At 40.3% G+C, this 17,176-nt stretch overlaps 1 protein-coding gene across 1 annotated transcript in view; it reads right to left on the bottom strand.

Annotated features, from left to right (window-relative positions):
* The window catches only part of LOC108926731 (disintegrin and metalloproteinase domain-containing protein 10-like), a 52,739-nt gene extending 37,644 nt beyond the window's left edge, over positions 1-15,095 (bottom strand). Inside the window, exon 1 of the mRNA XM_018739627.2 lies at positions 14,907-15,095. Coding sequence (XP_018595143.2) covers positions 14,907-14,976 — 70 coding nt within the window. The 5' untranslated portion in view covers positions 14,977-15,095. The remainder of the gene's footprint in view (positions 1-14,906) is intronic.
* Positions 15,096-17,176: the final 2,081 nt, after the last annotated feature.

Genomic DNA, 17,176 nt, shown 5'->3' with positions numbered 1-17,176 from the left:
CCCATTATTTGAAAATGCTATCCAATGCCAATTAAAACAGGATGGTCCCTTGAAATTTGAAAGCAGCCTGGAAGATGAAAATGAGCAATTTATGGTGAGTTCTGCTACAGAAAATAAATCTTCAGCAACCAAATTTGTGAACTGTGGAACATCTACATCTTTCAAGACATTTTACAGATCAACTCAAACTAGCAGGAAGTAAAATGGACATAATGCAGTTATATACATCTATGAGACATATGGGATGCAGAAGAACACTGTAAAGCCAGTGCCTCAAAGCTCCTGAGCTTACCGGTATGTTGGGTTCAAGTCCTATTCTTGGTTTACAGAGTTGACATGTTTTTTCCATACATTTGCATCTGCCCCACACATGCAAGGAAGGCAGCACGGTCAAATCCCTTACATAATTCCCTTACCTTGCTAATCATGCGAGTGGCCACTCTGAGTCAGAGTCAACTCAATGGCATGTCCATTATCAGTCACACTCCTTACACTGTCTCCTGTGACTCTGCTCACTCTTAATCAACTGAACTGTGACTAAATATAAAGCTCATCTACCAGAAACTTAAATGGAGGGTGAGGGACAACCACAATTAAGGATGTGGATTAAAGGGTTACCAGTCAACTTCTAGGAGGAATGCTGCTGTACCCCTAAAATGGTACTTGAACTACTTCAGTAAACGAAAACAAGGTATGAAAATTGGATACATTTTCAAGTTATTTTGCATAAAAGCACCTACCAAGTACTTTCAATAACTTACATACAATGTAAGATTGTTCACACACACACAGACACACACACATTTTCAGAACCGCTTGTCCCATACGGGGTCACGGAGCCAACCCGGTAACACAGGGCGTAAAAGATTGTTCACTAGAAATGTAAACAATGAATGCAAAAGGAGGTATCTTCATAACTTATACTTTTTGCATTCCTCCCCTCCATCTTTCATATAAAACAATATTGAGGAAATAAAATGAGAATATGTGGAAGTACTGGGACCTCGATGCAGACTCTGGGAGCTGCTCCAATGGAGCATTCCCTAGAAGAACAATGGAAACTTTTGTTGCTAGTCTGCCTTTGCCAAGCCATTTTAGTAGAAAAGACCAGATCCCAGCAGCTGCCTGAAAGGGAGCAGCATTTAGCCTAACAGCACTGAGAACAGGCATACTCCCCACCCCCCACACCCAAACTGATGCATCAAAAATTTCCAGGTGTTGGGTACAGCTCTTTAACCTTTGTACACTTCTAATTTCTTGAATACAGCAAACCTTCACAGATTAGGGATGCTAATGTGAGGCACAAGGAGTGAGAGTTACAGTGATGTGGGAAACCTGCCACAGCGGATTAGGATTACACATCACATTACTTCCCAATATCCTTGCTTCCCTTCAGCATTTAAACTTACACCTACAATCAAGTGGCAGCTGTTTTCTGTGACCTTTCAACATATTAGGAAATTGGTCAACACCCAACACAAAAGGAAAATAAGAAAAGGAAAATAATCAGAAAAAGCTTCTGAAGGTAACCAATGCACAGTATGCATATACAAGTAGAGGGCATTGCTTAATTAATTCACTGCTGGAAGAAGTGGAGCAGGTCTCCCAGGACTCCCCAAGTGGGCTACAAGAGGAGGCTGTCCTGGGTCAGCATGTCCAGGAAAAACAGGAAATCAAGCTGTCATTTCCTTCCTTTGGGCCTTACTGTCACATCTCACCCAGCAGCCCCTCAATGACAGGCGTAAGACATAAGGGACGGAGGCAAATGCTCGGCCAGATGGGAAGAGACAGCCAGAAGGGCAGAGAGAAAGACAAGAGCTGGGCCTCTATCCCTAGGCAACCTCGGGGAAAGCCCACAGAGGTTCAACCCCCAAATGCCCCTGGGAGCACATGCATGGGACAGATGGATGCAATGGTTTCCTTCTTATTAAGCTACAGCCTTCCCTTGTTCCTGAATCTCTGAATTACCAAGTTCTGGCCTTGCTGAGGATGTGAGAGTCAGCAAGAGGGACAACACTATCTTCCATCTACACCGTAAATAAGCCCTGCCGGAGAGAAACGGACCCACTTGCCTCATTTTCATGTCCACTGTGGCTGACATATGTGAGCAAGGCATATTATTAAAGAGGCTATGGTAGTCACACGAGAAATCACAGCATTCTCAACCTTCTATTCTCCAGAAGTTAGACAGGTCACACATCACAATAAACCAACTGCAAACTTGCACACCCAAGGGATCAGTACACAAGAAAAGAATAACTTAACAGCCAGAGCCAGTTACTATACAAAACTATAACAAAACAATATTATGCCAGTTTGATTTTATACAGAGAGGGATGTGTGTCTATCACAAATTAAAAGACAAACTGAATGACTCCCCCCCCACATATACTAAAGAAGGGATGTAGGACATTTTCATTTGAAAATAAGATACAATAGACTTTGTTTCCAAAGACAGAAAATAAAAGATCAGCAATATATCTGGGGAGGGAAAAGAAACAAATTACATAAATAAATCATGTAATCTAAACCCATACAAGTGGAAACATACTATGAAGTGATGCAAAAAAAAAAAAACAAGTATAAATCTTAAATGTTATTAAAAAAGGGGATGCATGACAGCCAGAAAAGGCAGGTTTTATGAACCTCAAAATACAAAAAAATAAGCAGTGCAATTTAGCTAATGTTAATCAGGCTGTAGAGTACCATAGATTTCAGAGGAAATAGTTATAGCCCCAGAAGAAGGAAAGACAGGTGACTCCAACATGTAGGGCCACATGTTTAGGGTGAATTTACAGTAATCTTTCATGCAATAGTACTGAATTGCATTTTAATCTGGTATAGGAGGTCAGAGGCCACAGGAGTTTAACAGAGTTGATGTATACAATGGCTGATGTCCACTGCAGAGGCTTATCATTGTAGGAAAGAAGGAGGGGTGGCATCCAAACTTTCGAGAAAAGCATACAAATCAGACATTTTGTGCTATAGCCAGCGCTAATGGCCAACTTTCCAATGCTCATTTTTGGATCCAAGTCTCTCCTACAGTGCACAGCTAGCTAATGTAATCAACAGCTCAAGCGTTTGTTACGCTATTATAATCGGGGGACAGAGAAATGTTTTTGTTAACAGTTTGCTGAATTTGGTTGAGTGAACATGAGATTTTGCCTTGGTCATGCACTATTGAGCCCCTCAGACAGTCACTCCATGTGGGTGTGGAAGCTGACACAACCAAATTAACAAGAATGCAAAACATGAAGGAGTGAAATATGACAGTCCAACTGTGATTATCATCAATTCCTTGACTTTGAATGTTTGTTCCCTCCACCTCTGATTCCAAGAGAAGGAATATATGTAGTGCAAACATTTACTTATTCTGGAGATTCCTTTATGGGAAAAAAACTCAAAAACTTTCACACTGTGAAACAATTACATTAATAACTTGCACTTTGCTGATGTCTTTGATTGTGACACACAATGCAAGAACAAAGCATGGCAAGCAGTTCAATACACTCACAAAGACACATTCTGCAGATAACTTCAGTCACTGATGCCCCACCTTTAGAATGTGGGAGGAAACCAAAGCACCCACTGGGAAAACATGCAAACTCCATACAAAGCCACAGGCATGCTAATTCCAGTTGGGACTGGATGGGAAACATCACTGTAGATAATGTAGAACTTAATCAACAGTGCATCCTTCTCCGTGGGCTAGGACATTCCTGCTTATTCATTTTCTCTAAATAAATTAATGCAACGAGCAACTTCCCGTATTCCAAAACCCAACATGTCCCAAGGGGCTATACCCAAAGTGTATGCTATAGGAGGACAAATAGATTATCAGAAAACACTGATAAGCATTTACCCCTTTCCAATTTTCACTGTTTCTACAGCTTTTTAACTTTAAATTTGATGACTTTTTTCAGTTTTAGCAGTCTAAAAATGGTGCCTGATGGGAGGAGGCAGAATTAACACAAGTAATGTCTTTCCTTGGTGTGGAATATGATGAAATGTCCAATCACAGGTCCAAAAAAAAAGGGAAGGGGGGGAAAAAAAAAAAAACATTAAGTGCCCCTGCATTAATCCACCTAATCATTTGAATGAGCTGTTTGAATGCAATCAGTCTTGATTTGAACCAGCCCTGTTAAGTATAATTTTTCAATTACTTATATCCTTAAAAGTAAAGTTGGCAAAACAGGTTAACAGAGGAACATCATACTACACTCAAAGAGGAACTTACTGAAGACTTCTGGAGAAATGTTGCTGAAACTTACCAGTTTGGAAAGGGTTACACAGTCATTTCTAAGGTTCTAAACCTTAACTGATCCACTGTCAGAGCCATACTCAAATGGAGAATGGTTAGAACAGTGACAAATCTACCCAGGAGTGCCTGTTGTGCAAAATTTCCAACAAGATAGGCATAAAATCATTAATAAGATCAAAAAGAACATAGAGAATTGCAGGTATCTTCTCTTCATTGAAGTCAGCGTTCCTGATTCCACCATAAGAACGCTGTAAAAGTGGGGTACGTGAGAGAAGGTTGAAACAGCTGCTCTGTTTAAAAAAAAAAAAACATGATGGACTGCTTACAGTTTGCCAAAATGCACTTGGGTGTCATTAAAGACTCTGGAAAAATGTTCTACCAATTGATAAATCAAAAGTAGAACTCTGGATGACATGAACATCATTACATTCGGTCAAACACAAATATGGCATTTCTGAATAAAAACCTTCTACCAGCAGTCAAGCATAATGGTTAGTGTGGCATGAGGGTCTGGGGAGTTTTTACTCTCATAGATCTAGGTGGACTGCTAAATAAAGCAACAAATTCCTCTTTGCATCATACAATTCTAAAGAAAAACATCTATCTGTGAGCCATAGCAAAGCTGGAGCATGCAGCAAGACAATGACTCCAAACATGCAAACATTGGAATGGCCTAGTTAAAGTCTTGACCTGAATCTGATTGAGATGTGGTGGCAAGATGAGGGGGAAGAAAGGCTCTTCATGTTTGGAAACCTACAGAAGTTGCTAAGCAAAGCAGTTCTGCATGGGGGAGGTGGCTAAAATTCCTCCAGCTACAGGTAGCTTTTTGTTGCAGTCATTTAACTAAACGTGATACAATCAGTTATTAACTGCGAAGGGGCAATTACTTCTTTACAATACATATGAGCGCACATTCCACACCAAGAAAACAACATAAAAACAATACTAGTATCACTGTCTCTCCGATGCTCCATCCAAGTACTACAGGTAGTCCCCAAAATGCAAACGAGTTCCATTCCTCTGTCTTTAAGTTGGATTTTGACGCAGGTTGGAACAGTTAGGTATGGTGGGTATTTAACGCAGGTATGTCAAAGGTTTGTCTTACTATATCGTGTACCTTTTTATGCATTAAAAACATTAAAGAAACACTTCCGGATACATCAAAACATCTTAAATATAACAATACAGTAATAATAAATGTAGTGATATAATAATAAAATGTAACTACAGGCAGTTCCCAAATTACGAACGAGTTCTGTGCCCTCAGTCTGTCTTTATGTCGGATTTTGACGCAAGTCAGAACAGTTAGGTATGGCAGGTATCTAATGTCAATTTGTCAAATGTTTGCCTTAGTATATGCTATACCTTTCTATGCATAAAAAAACATTAAAAAAACACTTCGGATACACTAAAACATCTTTAATATAACAACACCGTAATAATAATACAACGTAATGATAATAAATGTAACAACACTAAGAGAAAGAGACATGGAAAAATAGAAAGATAATAAATGTTACTACTGTGATGAACAGAGGACACAGAAGAGGCTGGACCCAAGTGCAGGATCGTTTATTCAGAATCAAAAGACTAGACATGTTCTCAGTCGGGGACGGGTGAATGGTTGGCCGATTGGAAAACTGAACAGAGGCAAGGATCCGAAATCGTGGTCGAGGGACAAGGTGGCCGGTTGTTATCAAAGAGACGTGGAATGAGACTGGGGTATGATGATGGACAGGACTTGGAAGAACAAAACGAGGTAGGTTTGAGAACGCAGAGGAGACGGTTGTCCGAAGTGAGATTCCACAAGCGGGGAGAAGTTTCTATCATAGCCGAGTGCACCGATTAAAGCTACTGGTTGAGGTGCGGGGCATGGTCGTGACAACTACTGTCTGTATAATAGAGAGCGAAAGAGTGTGTGTATGTGTTCATGCATGTGCATACAAAGCATTAAAGAAACTTTAATGTTCGCCTTTCCAATGTTCGTTGACATTTCACCTTTTTCCGATTGCTTTATTTCCACTTTAGTTTCAATCGTGATCATTTTCCTTTTCTTGGATGCATCACCATCACTTGCATCATATTTACACTTTGGTGCCAATAATAATAATACAATAATATCCTTAATTATGAAGTTTTCATTTGATTTTTACTTAAGGGTAACATAAAAAAAAAAAAAAAAAAAAAATTTACTGCTGGTCAGCAAGGGGGTAGTTCGTAACTATGGGCTGAACATATGTTGGACATTCGTAACCTGGGGACTGCCTGTACTAGAACTGAAAAAAGTTCTAATCAAATTTAATGTGAAAAAGCTGCAAAAACCCAAAATAAGGACAAATTTTTCAAAGCATTATAGAGGACACTTTAGCTTCTCCATTAGTCTTTGTAAGGTTACTAGCTCAGAAAAACATTTGAACACATGGAACTAGAGAATGAACATGACTGGAATTTAAAAAAAACCACAGCAATTTCAATTGCAGCAAATTCACACCATAGCTTTCTATGAGGGTAAAGAAGGTCATCATAGTGCATTTATTGTATTTCTCATTAACCAAAACATCTAGAAAGTAAAAATTCTACATATGACGTGACAAGGTCCTTTTACGGAATATTTCTTCAAGGTTTTTTTTTTTTTTTTTTATTTTTACCGTTTTTGGGTTTCATATGCAACAACATATCCTCTTCAGCAGATTTTGCTTGCATTTATTTAGTCAAAAAGTTTAAGTTTATAGTATAACATGTCCTGAGTTCAAGCCACATAAGATTCCTTGTTACTAGCCTACATCTTTTAAAGGACAATACTAAAATGTATAACTTGGTTACATCTCACATCCTGCTGCAGTACCCTTGTGTAAGGCAGTAACCCCAAAGTGCTACTGAAAAATTACCCATGACTAACAGGGTTTGTGTGTGCACTTTCAGCCAATGACACCATTTCAAACTGTCAGCTTTAGAGACACTTAAACACTCAAGTAAGATTCGAGGACAACAAATCTTTAAAGGGTGAAGAAAATAACAAAACAGAAAGGATGAGGGGGGAAAACTCCACTTAACAGTTGGTGCCCTGAATGTTTGCTGTAGATGTCACACAGTTGGTAAACATCTGGAATTGGAATATGGCAGTTTTCAGCTTTTTCCTGCTGAAGAGACAAATAAAGCTGAAACGGGGGGGGCGGGGGGAAATATATCTTGCATGCTCAGACTGAAAGCTGTAGCACATAATGGGGGGAAATTAGCCACCAGAGGATCTGAAATAGAAAGTAACAAGGTATTTTCCCTCTTACCAGAAAATATTTTGCATAATAAACAAAATCACAAATAATGTGTACTTATAGCTAGTGATTTACACCCTATGATTTCTATTATTTCACATGGATCTGACAACCGTATGCTTCTGCATGCCATTTCGTGCCTTCCAACACATATCTCATCTATACAGGCATGCCACTTTAATTGAGAAATAGTATTTTAAAAATGCTGTATTTCTTCTTACAACGTATTTATACATGATAATAGCGTTTTAAATCAGTTTTTGTTATTTTGGTTGTTCCATTTTCAAAAGATGCCCCAAGATTCTGTGTCTTTGAAAACCTCCTGTTATAAGCCCTTTAATAGACCATTTTGGCTCATTATTGAATGAAAGTTGTTTTGAAAAGTCAGAAACCAAGGCAAGAGGGAAAAAAGTTGCTGACACACACAAGGATGTCAGGGTGTCAATTCACCGCTAGGGTCAGAAAGGTTGACACCCTTTCCCGTAAAACCTCTCCAGTTCACCATACCTGAGGAGCAGGTGGGGTAAAAACATTAAAAAAAAACCTACAGAAGGCAAAAAGAGAACAAGGGTCCTCCACATTCAAAATACTAGCTGGTTCTTTTTGAATGAATACAGCACCAATACAAATGTTAAACAGGTAAATTACAGCTTGGGGGATATTTTCCCTATTTACACTGCCCACATGTGTACTGGTAGAATAAGACATTGATAAATGCATTAAATTAATGCATTTCTATTTCTGCTAATTATTCAGAGCACAGTGATATTGATGTATAGTGTAAATAATCCACAAGGTGGCTCCTGCCATTTGTAACTACAGCCTGCCAAACTGAGTCAGTTCCTGTGAATGCCAAACACTGCCCTTCGCAATTAATTATGGAGGCAAAAAAAAAAAAAAAAAAAAAAACACTGGAAAAAATTAAAACTTCCTATTTTCAGGAAAGGCTTTTCCCACCTTGGTTCCAGGAAACCAAGTCTGGAAATCAAATCCACATTAACACGATTTGCAAATAAAGCCATACAAACAGAATTATGGTGAGGAAGCTCTATGCAACTAAGACACTTCCTGTCTCTGACAAGTGCACTCACTGCTGAAAGGAAATAAAAGAAAAAAAAAAAAAGAAAAAAAAAAAATTATCCAGAGATAGGCACACACAAAACCTGATGCCCATACTATGCAGGGTTTCTGTAACTTGGAGTGACCTTTGAAGCTTGGAGGAGTTTGAAAGCACTGCTTAAAAAGACAATTATCTGAGACTTTCACAGGCCACTTAAGTTACAGCACAGATTACCATTTAGAAGGGCAACATGATGCAAAAAATATCCACAAGTCACCCCAATGCAGCAAATAAAGGACAATGACCCCCGAAGTGAACTTTGGGTTTACATGACAAGCACAGGGCCACTGGCAGCAAACTGTTGTTGCAGTATTTTTTGGAACCCTCAAAGACCAACTGCATACTGTAAGAAGCAATTGTACAGTTATGTAGTGCCTTCAATGTAGTCAACAGCATTGTGGAACTGTCAGCACAACACAACAGCACAAAAGTTTTTCATTAGTTTCTTGTACCCATCAGAATTTTAAGTAGAGCAAAGTGATTGAGTAAAGAGGGCTATAAAGAGTCAAACAGGTTTATACTGGCACTTATACAATGTGTTGTCAAAAAGTAGGATGCAATACGTATGTGGGTTAATCATGGTTTATCCCCCAGAGGTTTAAACTGATAGCAGGAAAAATTAATCTCATATGGACCAGTATGCCTAAACATTCTCAGCGAAAGCCTGCAGGCTATCTCCAGAATGGTTGGTGGCTCCTGGTAGAAGAGAACATAAAGGTCTCACCTTCAAAATGTGTTGAGCCAAAGTAGGACTGCAGTAAAATATGACATAAAATTCTGCAGTCTATGCCTCATGCAGGCTATCTTTTTTAATTCAATAGCAATTTAAGTGCCAGTCTTTTCAAATTTACTGCTTTGCCACAGCCAGACTGACACCTGACAAAACACCATGCCGAAGGGAGTTCCTGAAAGAAGCCCTAGCCTTCAACAGGGCCCACATGTACATCCCCAGTCAAGAAGAGCAAGTGTCTAAATAAATCTCAGTTGCAGGGGACACAGACTTAAGTGTTGCCAGGATCTGTTGGATGAGACAGTGGATAGAAGCTGGAACCCCTCTGCTAGAGCACACCTGGGCAACAAACTGCTCTCAAGTGTCCTCCTTCACATGCACTCAGACATATGATACGCAACCACACTGAAAGACAGTACAGTACAGTACAGTACAGTACACACACACACACACACACACACACACGACTGAAACCATTTGTCCCAAGCAGGGTCGCAGTGAGCCAGCCTAACCCGGCAACACAGGGTGCAAGGCTGGAGAGGGGAGGGGTCACACCCATGGCAGGACGCCAGTCTGTCGCAAGGTGCCCCAAGTGGTACTTGAACCCCAGACCCACCAGAGAGCAGAACCCAGAAAAGTCCAGTGCGCCATCCCTTGACAGTACAGTAGTGGAATGTTAAATGATTTTTCCATACATGTGTCTATCAATGATGGCTCAAAAAATTTACTTTCTGTAATGCATTAATTACACTTTATAAAAGGAGTTAATTTCCAGAGAAGTTCTGTCTGTATTTCTATAAAAATATCCAAAATTTCCTCTACCCTCCACCACCATTCACAGTATGCCAATTCCATCTACGAGGAATATTTATAGGAGTGTTGTGCTGAGTGTTTGTTTTTCACTTGACTCCATGATTATGGGATCCATAACAGTATAAATGCCCCAAATCCTTACAATCATTTCCCTTTGCAAAGTAAACTAATAAATGGAAAGTTTTATTCTGGATTTAGTCAAATAAGCCAGTCACAACCTCTTTTTTTTTTTTTTTTTTAACCTTGATTGTTCAGAAGTTGCAATAACAGGTTTAGACACTAACAACACACTAAGACAGGTATGTAAGACAAGAGACTGGCTTGTCTGTACAGATTCCGTGAGTTCAAGTATTGGTGCTTACTCTCATTTCTGGATGTATCTGCATAAACTGGCACATTTATGACTCGTTTCGGCTAATTCAATGGTTCAACCGCATTGTGACCATCAGAATCAGAGTGATGTCAATGGAACCATAAAACCTTAACATTTTGTTTTTTCCCCCCCCCCACTAATCAAAAGCTGTGTAGCACAGCTCCTTGGAAAAATGATGTACATGTACAGGTGTTGGGGCCACACTAACAGAACCTTTGGCTGGGTGTTCCTAGCTCTGCTCACAGCCTGCTGAGTGAATGGACAAACCTGTCAGTAACCCTGAAGCTTTTCCTGTTTCTAATTATGCTCTCACTCTCTCACACACAAGCACTGTCCTTAATATTTTTAATATTAATTCTTATCTAGTGTTGCTACTCATATTAATGTTTCAACATACAGGATGAAATGAAGGGAAACATTTTGGAAAGAGAGGACTATGCCCTTCAAGGCCATATTCACCAGCATGAAGGATGGGCTAATCAACGGAAGGCACTTTCAAATGACACCCTTTTTTTTTCTGTTGTATAATTTAATGACACGGTAAGAAATGTTACTGAAAGAGCTTGAAATGCAGCTTTGATACATTTGACAAAAATCTTTTTTCATTGGAACAGTTTGGAAACAGGTACAGAATTCAACAGATTATGAAAAACAGAAGGTACATACATAATGGCACCTTCACCGGAAAAGCTAAGGCCACAGAAAATCCAGACATGTTTAAAAAAGCATATGCAGTACACAAAAGTAGTTCATTAGAAGTGTTTTCTTTCCTTGTCAATTCATTTTGTTGCACAGAAAACACAGCTTTTGCAGATAAGCCAATAACATTTCTCTCACCAAGAAGAGATTAGCTGTCTCTTCTGCCTGCAGATTGCATAATTAATGTGCAGTCATAGACATGCTGCTACTTGAACTACCACTGCACAATTTGCTCTTTACACAGAGCCTCTTTTCCATAAAATAACTAACACCAGCATATTCCTAGAAATCTCTCATTTAAAATGCAGCATTGATCAGACATTTTAATCAGTGTGCACACATTGTTGAATTCCCCTACTGCATAGTAGAAAAACAACATGAAGTCTGTTTACGAAACTTAGAAAAAGCCATTGTTTATTATTAATTGCAAATTCTGTAATACATCTCATATCAAACCTTTCTAGAGGCCATGATATGATTCTTGCAGGAAGTAGGTATAAGAACTTACATAAAGACTCGAGCAAATTTGACAATACATTCATCACAATTCCCAATTACCCACAAACTCCACCTAAGGGCAAGTGTCCTCAGTGATGTGGACTTACTTTTGCAATTTTTTTTTCTACAACACACCAGGCATTTCTACCCCTCAAAGACAGATTAGTGCAGCAACCAGTCAAAACACAGAGGCAATGATTTCTATACCATTACTGTAAATGTATTAACCAACCCTGACCTCATCATGCACATGGAATCAAGTTACATGAGTCAAAAAGGTTCATATAGAAAACCCATTTATAACTTAAGAGCACCCAGTGATTCATGAGTTAAGGAAACAGTGGAAATGTGGTATTGCAACAACTCTGCTTAACTGTGGGCATCTAAGTTTCTGAATTTAAGACATACCAATAACAAACAACATTTGAAAGCAGAGCACATCTGATTTATGGAAAAATTCACATGAAGGCAACAATTAAATACATGTCTGATCCATATTTCTTTTCTGCGAAGGTTAATTCAGATAATAGCAGCTGATTTGGATTAAACTAAGAATATAATGCTAACATAACACTAGCTAAAACACATACAAGTGTTGGAAAGGTGAGCGTGGTGGCACAGCACATTTGGCCAGGTACTGCTCTCTGGCAGGTCTGAGGTTCGAGTCCTGCTTGGGGTGCCTTGTGATGGAATGGAGTCCCGTCCTGGGTGTGTCCCCTGCCCCTCCAGCCTTGCGCCCTGTGTTGCCGGGTTGGGCTCCGGTTCACCGTGACAAGCAGCTTCAGTCAGTGTGTGTGTGTGTGTGTGTGTGTGTGTTGGAAAGCCATTACAAATTTTCCTGTTTTATACAGGGTTTTTTTGTCCCCATACAACAGTACAGGTTCAAATTATTCATTTCAATGAGAAAAACTGTCTTTCTGTAGCATTTTAAAATCAAATCTTGTGTTACAAGGATGATTTTAGTTCATACCCTTTCTCCTAATCAACAAAAGTACAAATAAACAGAACGGACACTAGCATCCTGCTTAAGCTTATGCCAAAAAATATCTATCAGGTAATGCAGGTGGATGAGGGACTAGCTAATGACAACTGGACCAACCACAAATTTTATAGAGGGAAAGCAATTTATTAAAGATATTATATGGCTCTCTTTTACCATAAGAACATCCAAAGATTTTACATGAACACAAATCCATCCCACTGGGTTAGAGTTTCAACATTGAAAAACTTCAATGGCAGCCAGAATGTTAACACTGATACTTCTTTCAGTCATACAATGAATTCAAATAAGATAGAAAAATTCTATGTTTTAGTCATCTTTTTTCCCCCAAATATAAGTTTTTGGGACTCACAAAGGGACAACTTTAAAAACCTAATAATTCTTACAGGAGCAGGAAAACTAGGAGCCATGCTATCCATTTAGAATGTCAAAATATGTCTGCTCCAACATCTGGACAACTATGACATCCATTAACTGTATGAAATATTTATATACATCCGTTCTATTTTTAACTGAGCCCATCAAGACAGAAAAATAAAAGGGAGGGCAGTAACCTGTTTAATAAAATGTGGAGAGAAACAAATTCAGTGAAAGCCTGTGATACCTCATGAGCTACAACAAGCAAAACAGGCCACAACCTTTAATCTCTCTCTCAGCAGTTTTAAATAGAAAATGCATCTGTTGCAATCTGTTATTACAATGATTTATATACAGTATGCCTCCAGATCTTATTTTTTGGCACCAGCACAAATTACTCCAAATTTGTCATCTAATTGGCTTATCAATAAACGGTGCTTGCACTTAAAAATCCCAAATTGCATTAACCTAAACTGCCATATATGAAAATTCCTTTAAATAAATACATCAGGAAACAGGAAAGTGTCCTGATAGCCAAGCAACACCAGGCAATGGAGAACCACTGCAGATTTTAAAGACATAAGAGCAGTGTATGGTAGAGACCAAGTCATTTTCACAGCACAAACTCTGAACAGTCAAGTCATGTTCCTTTTATCTACATGCAAACCAAAAGCAGCAGAGCAGGCAGGACCTGGACCAGGCAAGCTGGACTTGCTGAGAGATCCCCCCTTGTCAAACATTTTTTAAATAGAAAAACAGACCAAACTGATTGTTAAAATACAGAGGAAGACTGATCCCTTGTGACTCCTGCACATGACAGTGAGCCGAGGGTAACGGGGGAGGGACGACTGGGATTTCTCTCCCCAACCAACGCTAAAACGATCCTAATTTGTCCACAAACTGTACAACTCTCAAGTGAGTAAAGTACTACTGGCAGCACCGTTGCGTTGGTCCGCCCAGTAGACAACACCCTAACAAGAACAAACAGGACATTGCACCAGCATCAAACGCAGGAAATAGTGTTACAAAAACACGTAACAAGATTTTCAAACATTACTTCCTCAGTGCTTCAAACGTCGGGGTGTCCCACACCGACTTGCTTTCTTCACTTTAGTTTACCACGTAACCTGTACAGGAACTGACCGCGAAACTGAAACGAGCTCGAGTCCCGTTCGTCGGTCTTGGTCTGCTACAGACCTGTGTGGCAGCGCGCGCACGTCTCGAGAACCCGTTTAGCAAACACCGCTTTGTGTTTTACTGGTACGAAATACGCCAGGTCGGTCCCTCAGTCGCATGATGATTGAACGCCTGACTGACAGCGGCTCCAAGTGTGACCAAACTGTGTCTGTGTGAGATCTGACAATTATCAGAAAAGGAAAAAACATCTGAAAAGTTCTTTATATATAAGGTAGTAAAGGTGTCTAACACGACGAGCAAAGCTCCAGTAGCTTCCTCCTCCATTTTTATACGTATATCGTGAGCTAACAGCTAACCCGCTCAGACACCTAAATTTTAAATGGTTATTTGTTGTAGCTTTCCCCACGTTAGCAAACTTCAGGCCCACAGAAAACACACAAAGTCAATGTGGAACGAAGTTTGTGTCCCCAGAGGACGGCTTGAAGAGGACAGTGGGGGTTCCTCGGTCAGTGGCAGGCAGGCAGGCAGGCAGGCAGGCAGGCAGGTCGGTCGGTCGGTTCCTTCGGTCAGGCACTCTGACGGTTCTCCCACAAAAACAACACTTCGACCAACACACGGAAACAAAGGAAACCCTTTCAACGCTTACCTGGGGTGTTTCTTATACAGTGAAACCACACCAGCAGGAGTTCCAGTCGAAACGCGACAGCTAAATTCATCGTTTTAACATCGACACGACGGACGATCGCTATTGTCCCGATATCCGCCTTAAAGGCGCCGTCACTGCCGTGTTTACGCAGACTCCTCTCTCGACTCGGCCCGCGTCTGTCTCCAACGGCTTGACGTCACGCGTAGGCAACCGATCCGGCCCCGCCCACCGTGTCCGATTACGGTACGCGAGCCCGCGTGGCTTCGCGCACAGCAGCAGGCGTCAGGCTTAGGGCTCATCGCGTTTTCACGTTGAACCTTTTAGAATGATAAGAAACTTAAAAATGACATTTGAGACGTCAACGTCTAAAAGTATTTCACTGAGAGAAATGAAAGCAGCATATGTCCGCACTTGTAGTGGTGCATAGGGATCATAACTGAAACTTGTAGTTTAGTTATATATGTGAATAATAGAAACTTACCAGTAAAAAAGTTGACCTACTATGCATATACTTGACATACTATAATGCAATTAACTTTTTTAATATGGTATAAAACAAGGAATCGTGAAAAACATAGAAAAATATTGCTTTATTGTTGAAAATTGATTGTTAATGATCAACAGCACAGAATCTAGGAGTCAGGTGATATGTTAAAAAAACATGAATATATGGTGAAGCTGTAATGCACCCACCCACCCATTTTCAGAACCGCTTGTCCCATATGGGGTTGCGGGGAACCGGAGCCTACCCGGTAACACAGGGCGTAGGGCCGGAGGGGGAGGAGACACACCCAGGACCGGACGCCAGTCTGTCACAAGGCACCCCAAGCGGGACTCGAACCCCAGACCCACTGGAGAGCAGGACCCGGTCCAACCCACTGTGCCACCGCGCCCCCAAGCTGTAATGCAAAAACCATAAAATGTGACAATCTAACAATCAAAAATTATGACAAAGGATAGCACTTGGCCCTGTCCTGGGTGTGTCCCCCTCCCCCTCCGGCCTTACGCCCTGTGTTGCCGGGTAGGCTCCGGTTCCCCGCGGCCCTGTATGGGACAAGCGGTTCTGAAAATGTGTGTGTGTGTGTGATAGCACTTGGCAGAGTTAGAATGAAAGATCTGGAAAAAAATCCTCATGTGTACTTATTTATCCACAAAAACAAAGATTACATTTGTTAAAGAAATATTTTCTGTAATGTTATATGGATGTTAAAGCTGGACAGTGAAGAAGCAGGACTCGAATAAACAAATTTCAGGATACCATGGATAACTAGAGAAGCAAACAGATGGACTTTGGATCAGCTCAGGCTGGAATTCTCACTGGAAGGACAAATGATGAGACTGAGGTCATCATACTTTGGACGCAGTGTAAAATTGGATTGTCTTTTAAGGACTCTAAAGCTTGGAAAAATAAGAAGAAAACAAACAAATAGACTCAATCACAACAATGGACACAGCCATTTCCAGCCAATGGACAAAAGTAGAGACAGAACTTTCTGAATGCATTCCATCTTTGTGGTACCCAAGAGTTGACATACTCAACATTGACTCATTTGTTCATTATTGATTACCATTTGTCCAAATGCAAGGCCACGATGGTCTGGAGGAATGGTACTCCCTGGATTTGGTGCCAGGGGAGTCATACACATTCACACACTACAGGAAACTTAGTCTCACCAATTCCCAAATCTTTGGACTGGGGCAGGAAACCAGAACACCCAGAGAAAACCCACATTAACACAGAGCACTTGCAAAATCCAAACAGTAAGCTGGGTTTGAACCCACCCGAGAATCCAGTCTAGGAGACACCAGTGCTACCCACTTCATGACCGTGCAACCCACCAGTACTTAACAATAGAAAAATTTAATAAGAGTTATATATGATGGGTAGAGACACAGGACATGGGAACAGAGAGACACCACTTTATTTTCTGACCTATTGTTGGAGATTTGCCGTTATCAGACACTGCAGTTGTATTAAGTTAGAGTTAACGTACTATAATATTTTGTTTCTCATCAATGATGGTGATGCTTTGAGAAAAACAATTTATTATACCTAAAACACCCAACTATGGACACAGTTTAAAATTAATTACAGCAATTCACTAGTGTGAAGTTGTTGCCCCTCAGCGTCCACAGGCAGCACTGCAGTTTCTTTCATACATTCACGTCAGAATAAAAAGGAAACGTTAAACACTGGATAATTGCCTGCTGACCATCTGAAATGATAATTTCGACAAAAGGAAAGGCACTGAGATTCTGTAAAGCCCCTT

This window comes from Scleropages formosus, chromosome 11, assembly GCF_900964775.1.
Source record: "Scleropages formosus chromosome 11, fSclFor1.1, whole genome shotgun sequence".
In the NCBI taxonomy this organism is placed as follows: Eukaryota; Metazoa; Chordata; class Actinopteri; order Osteoglossiformes; family Osteoglossidae; genus Scleropages; species Scleropages formosus.
The sequence above is the reverse complement of the archived record's forward strand: the minus strand, read 5'-3'. Positions and strand labels throughout refer to the sequence as shown.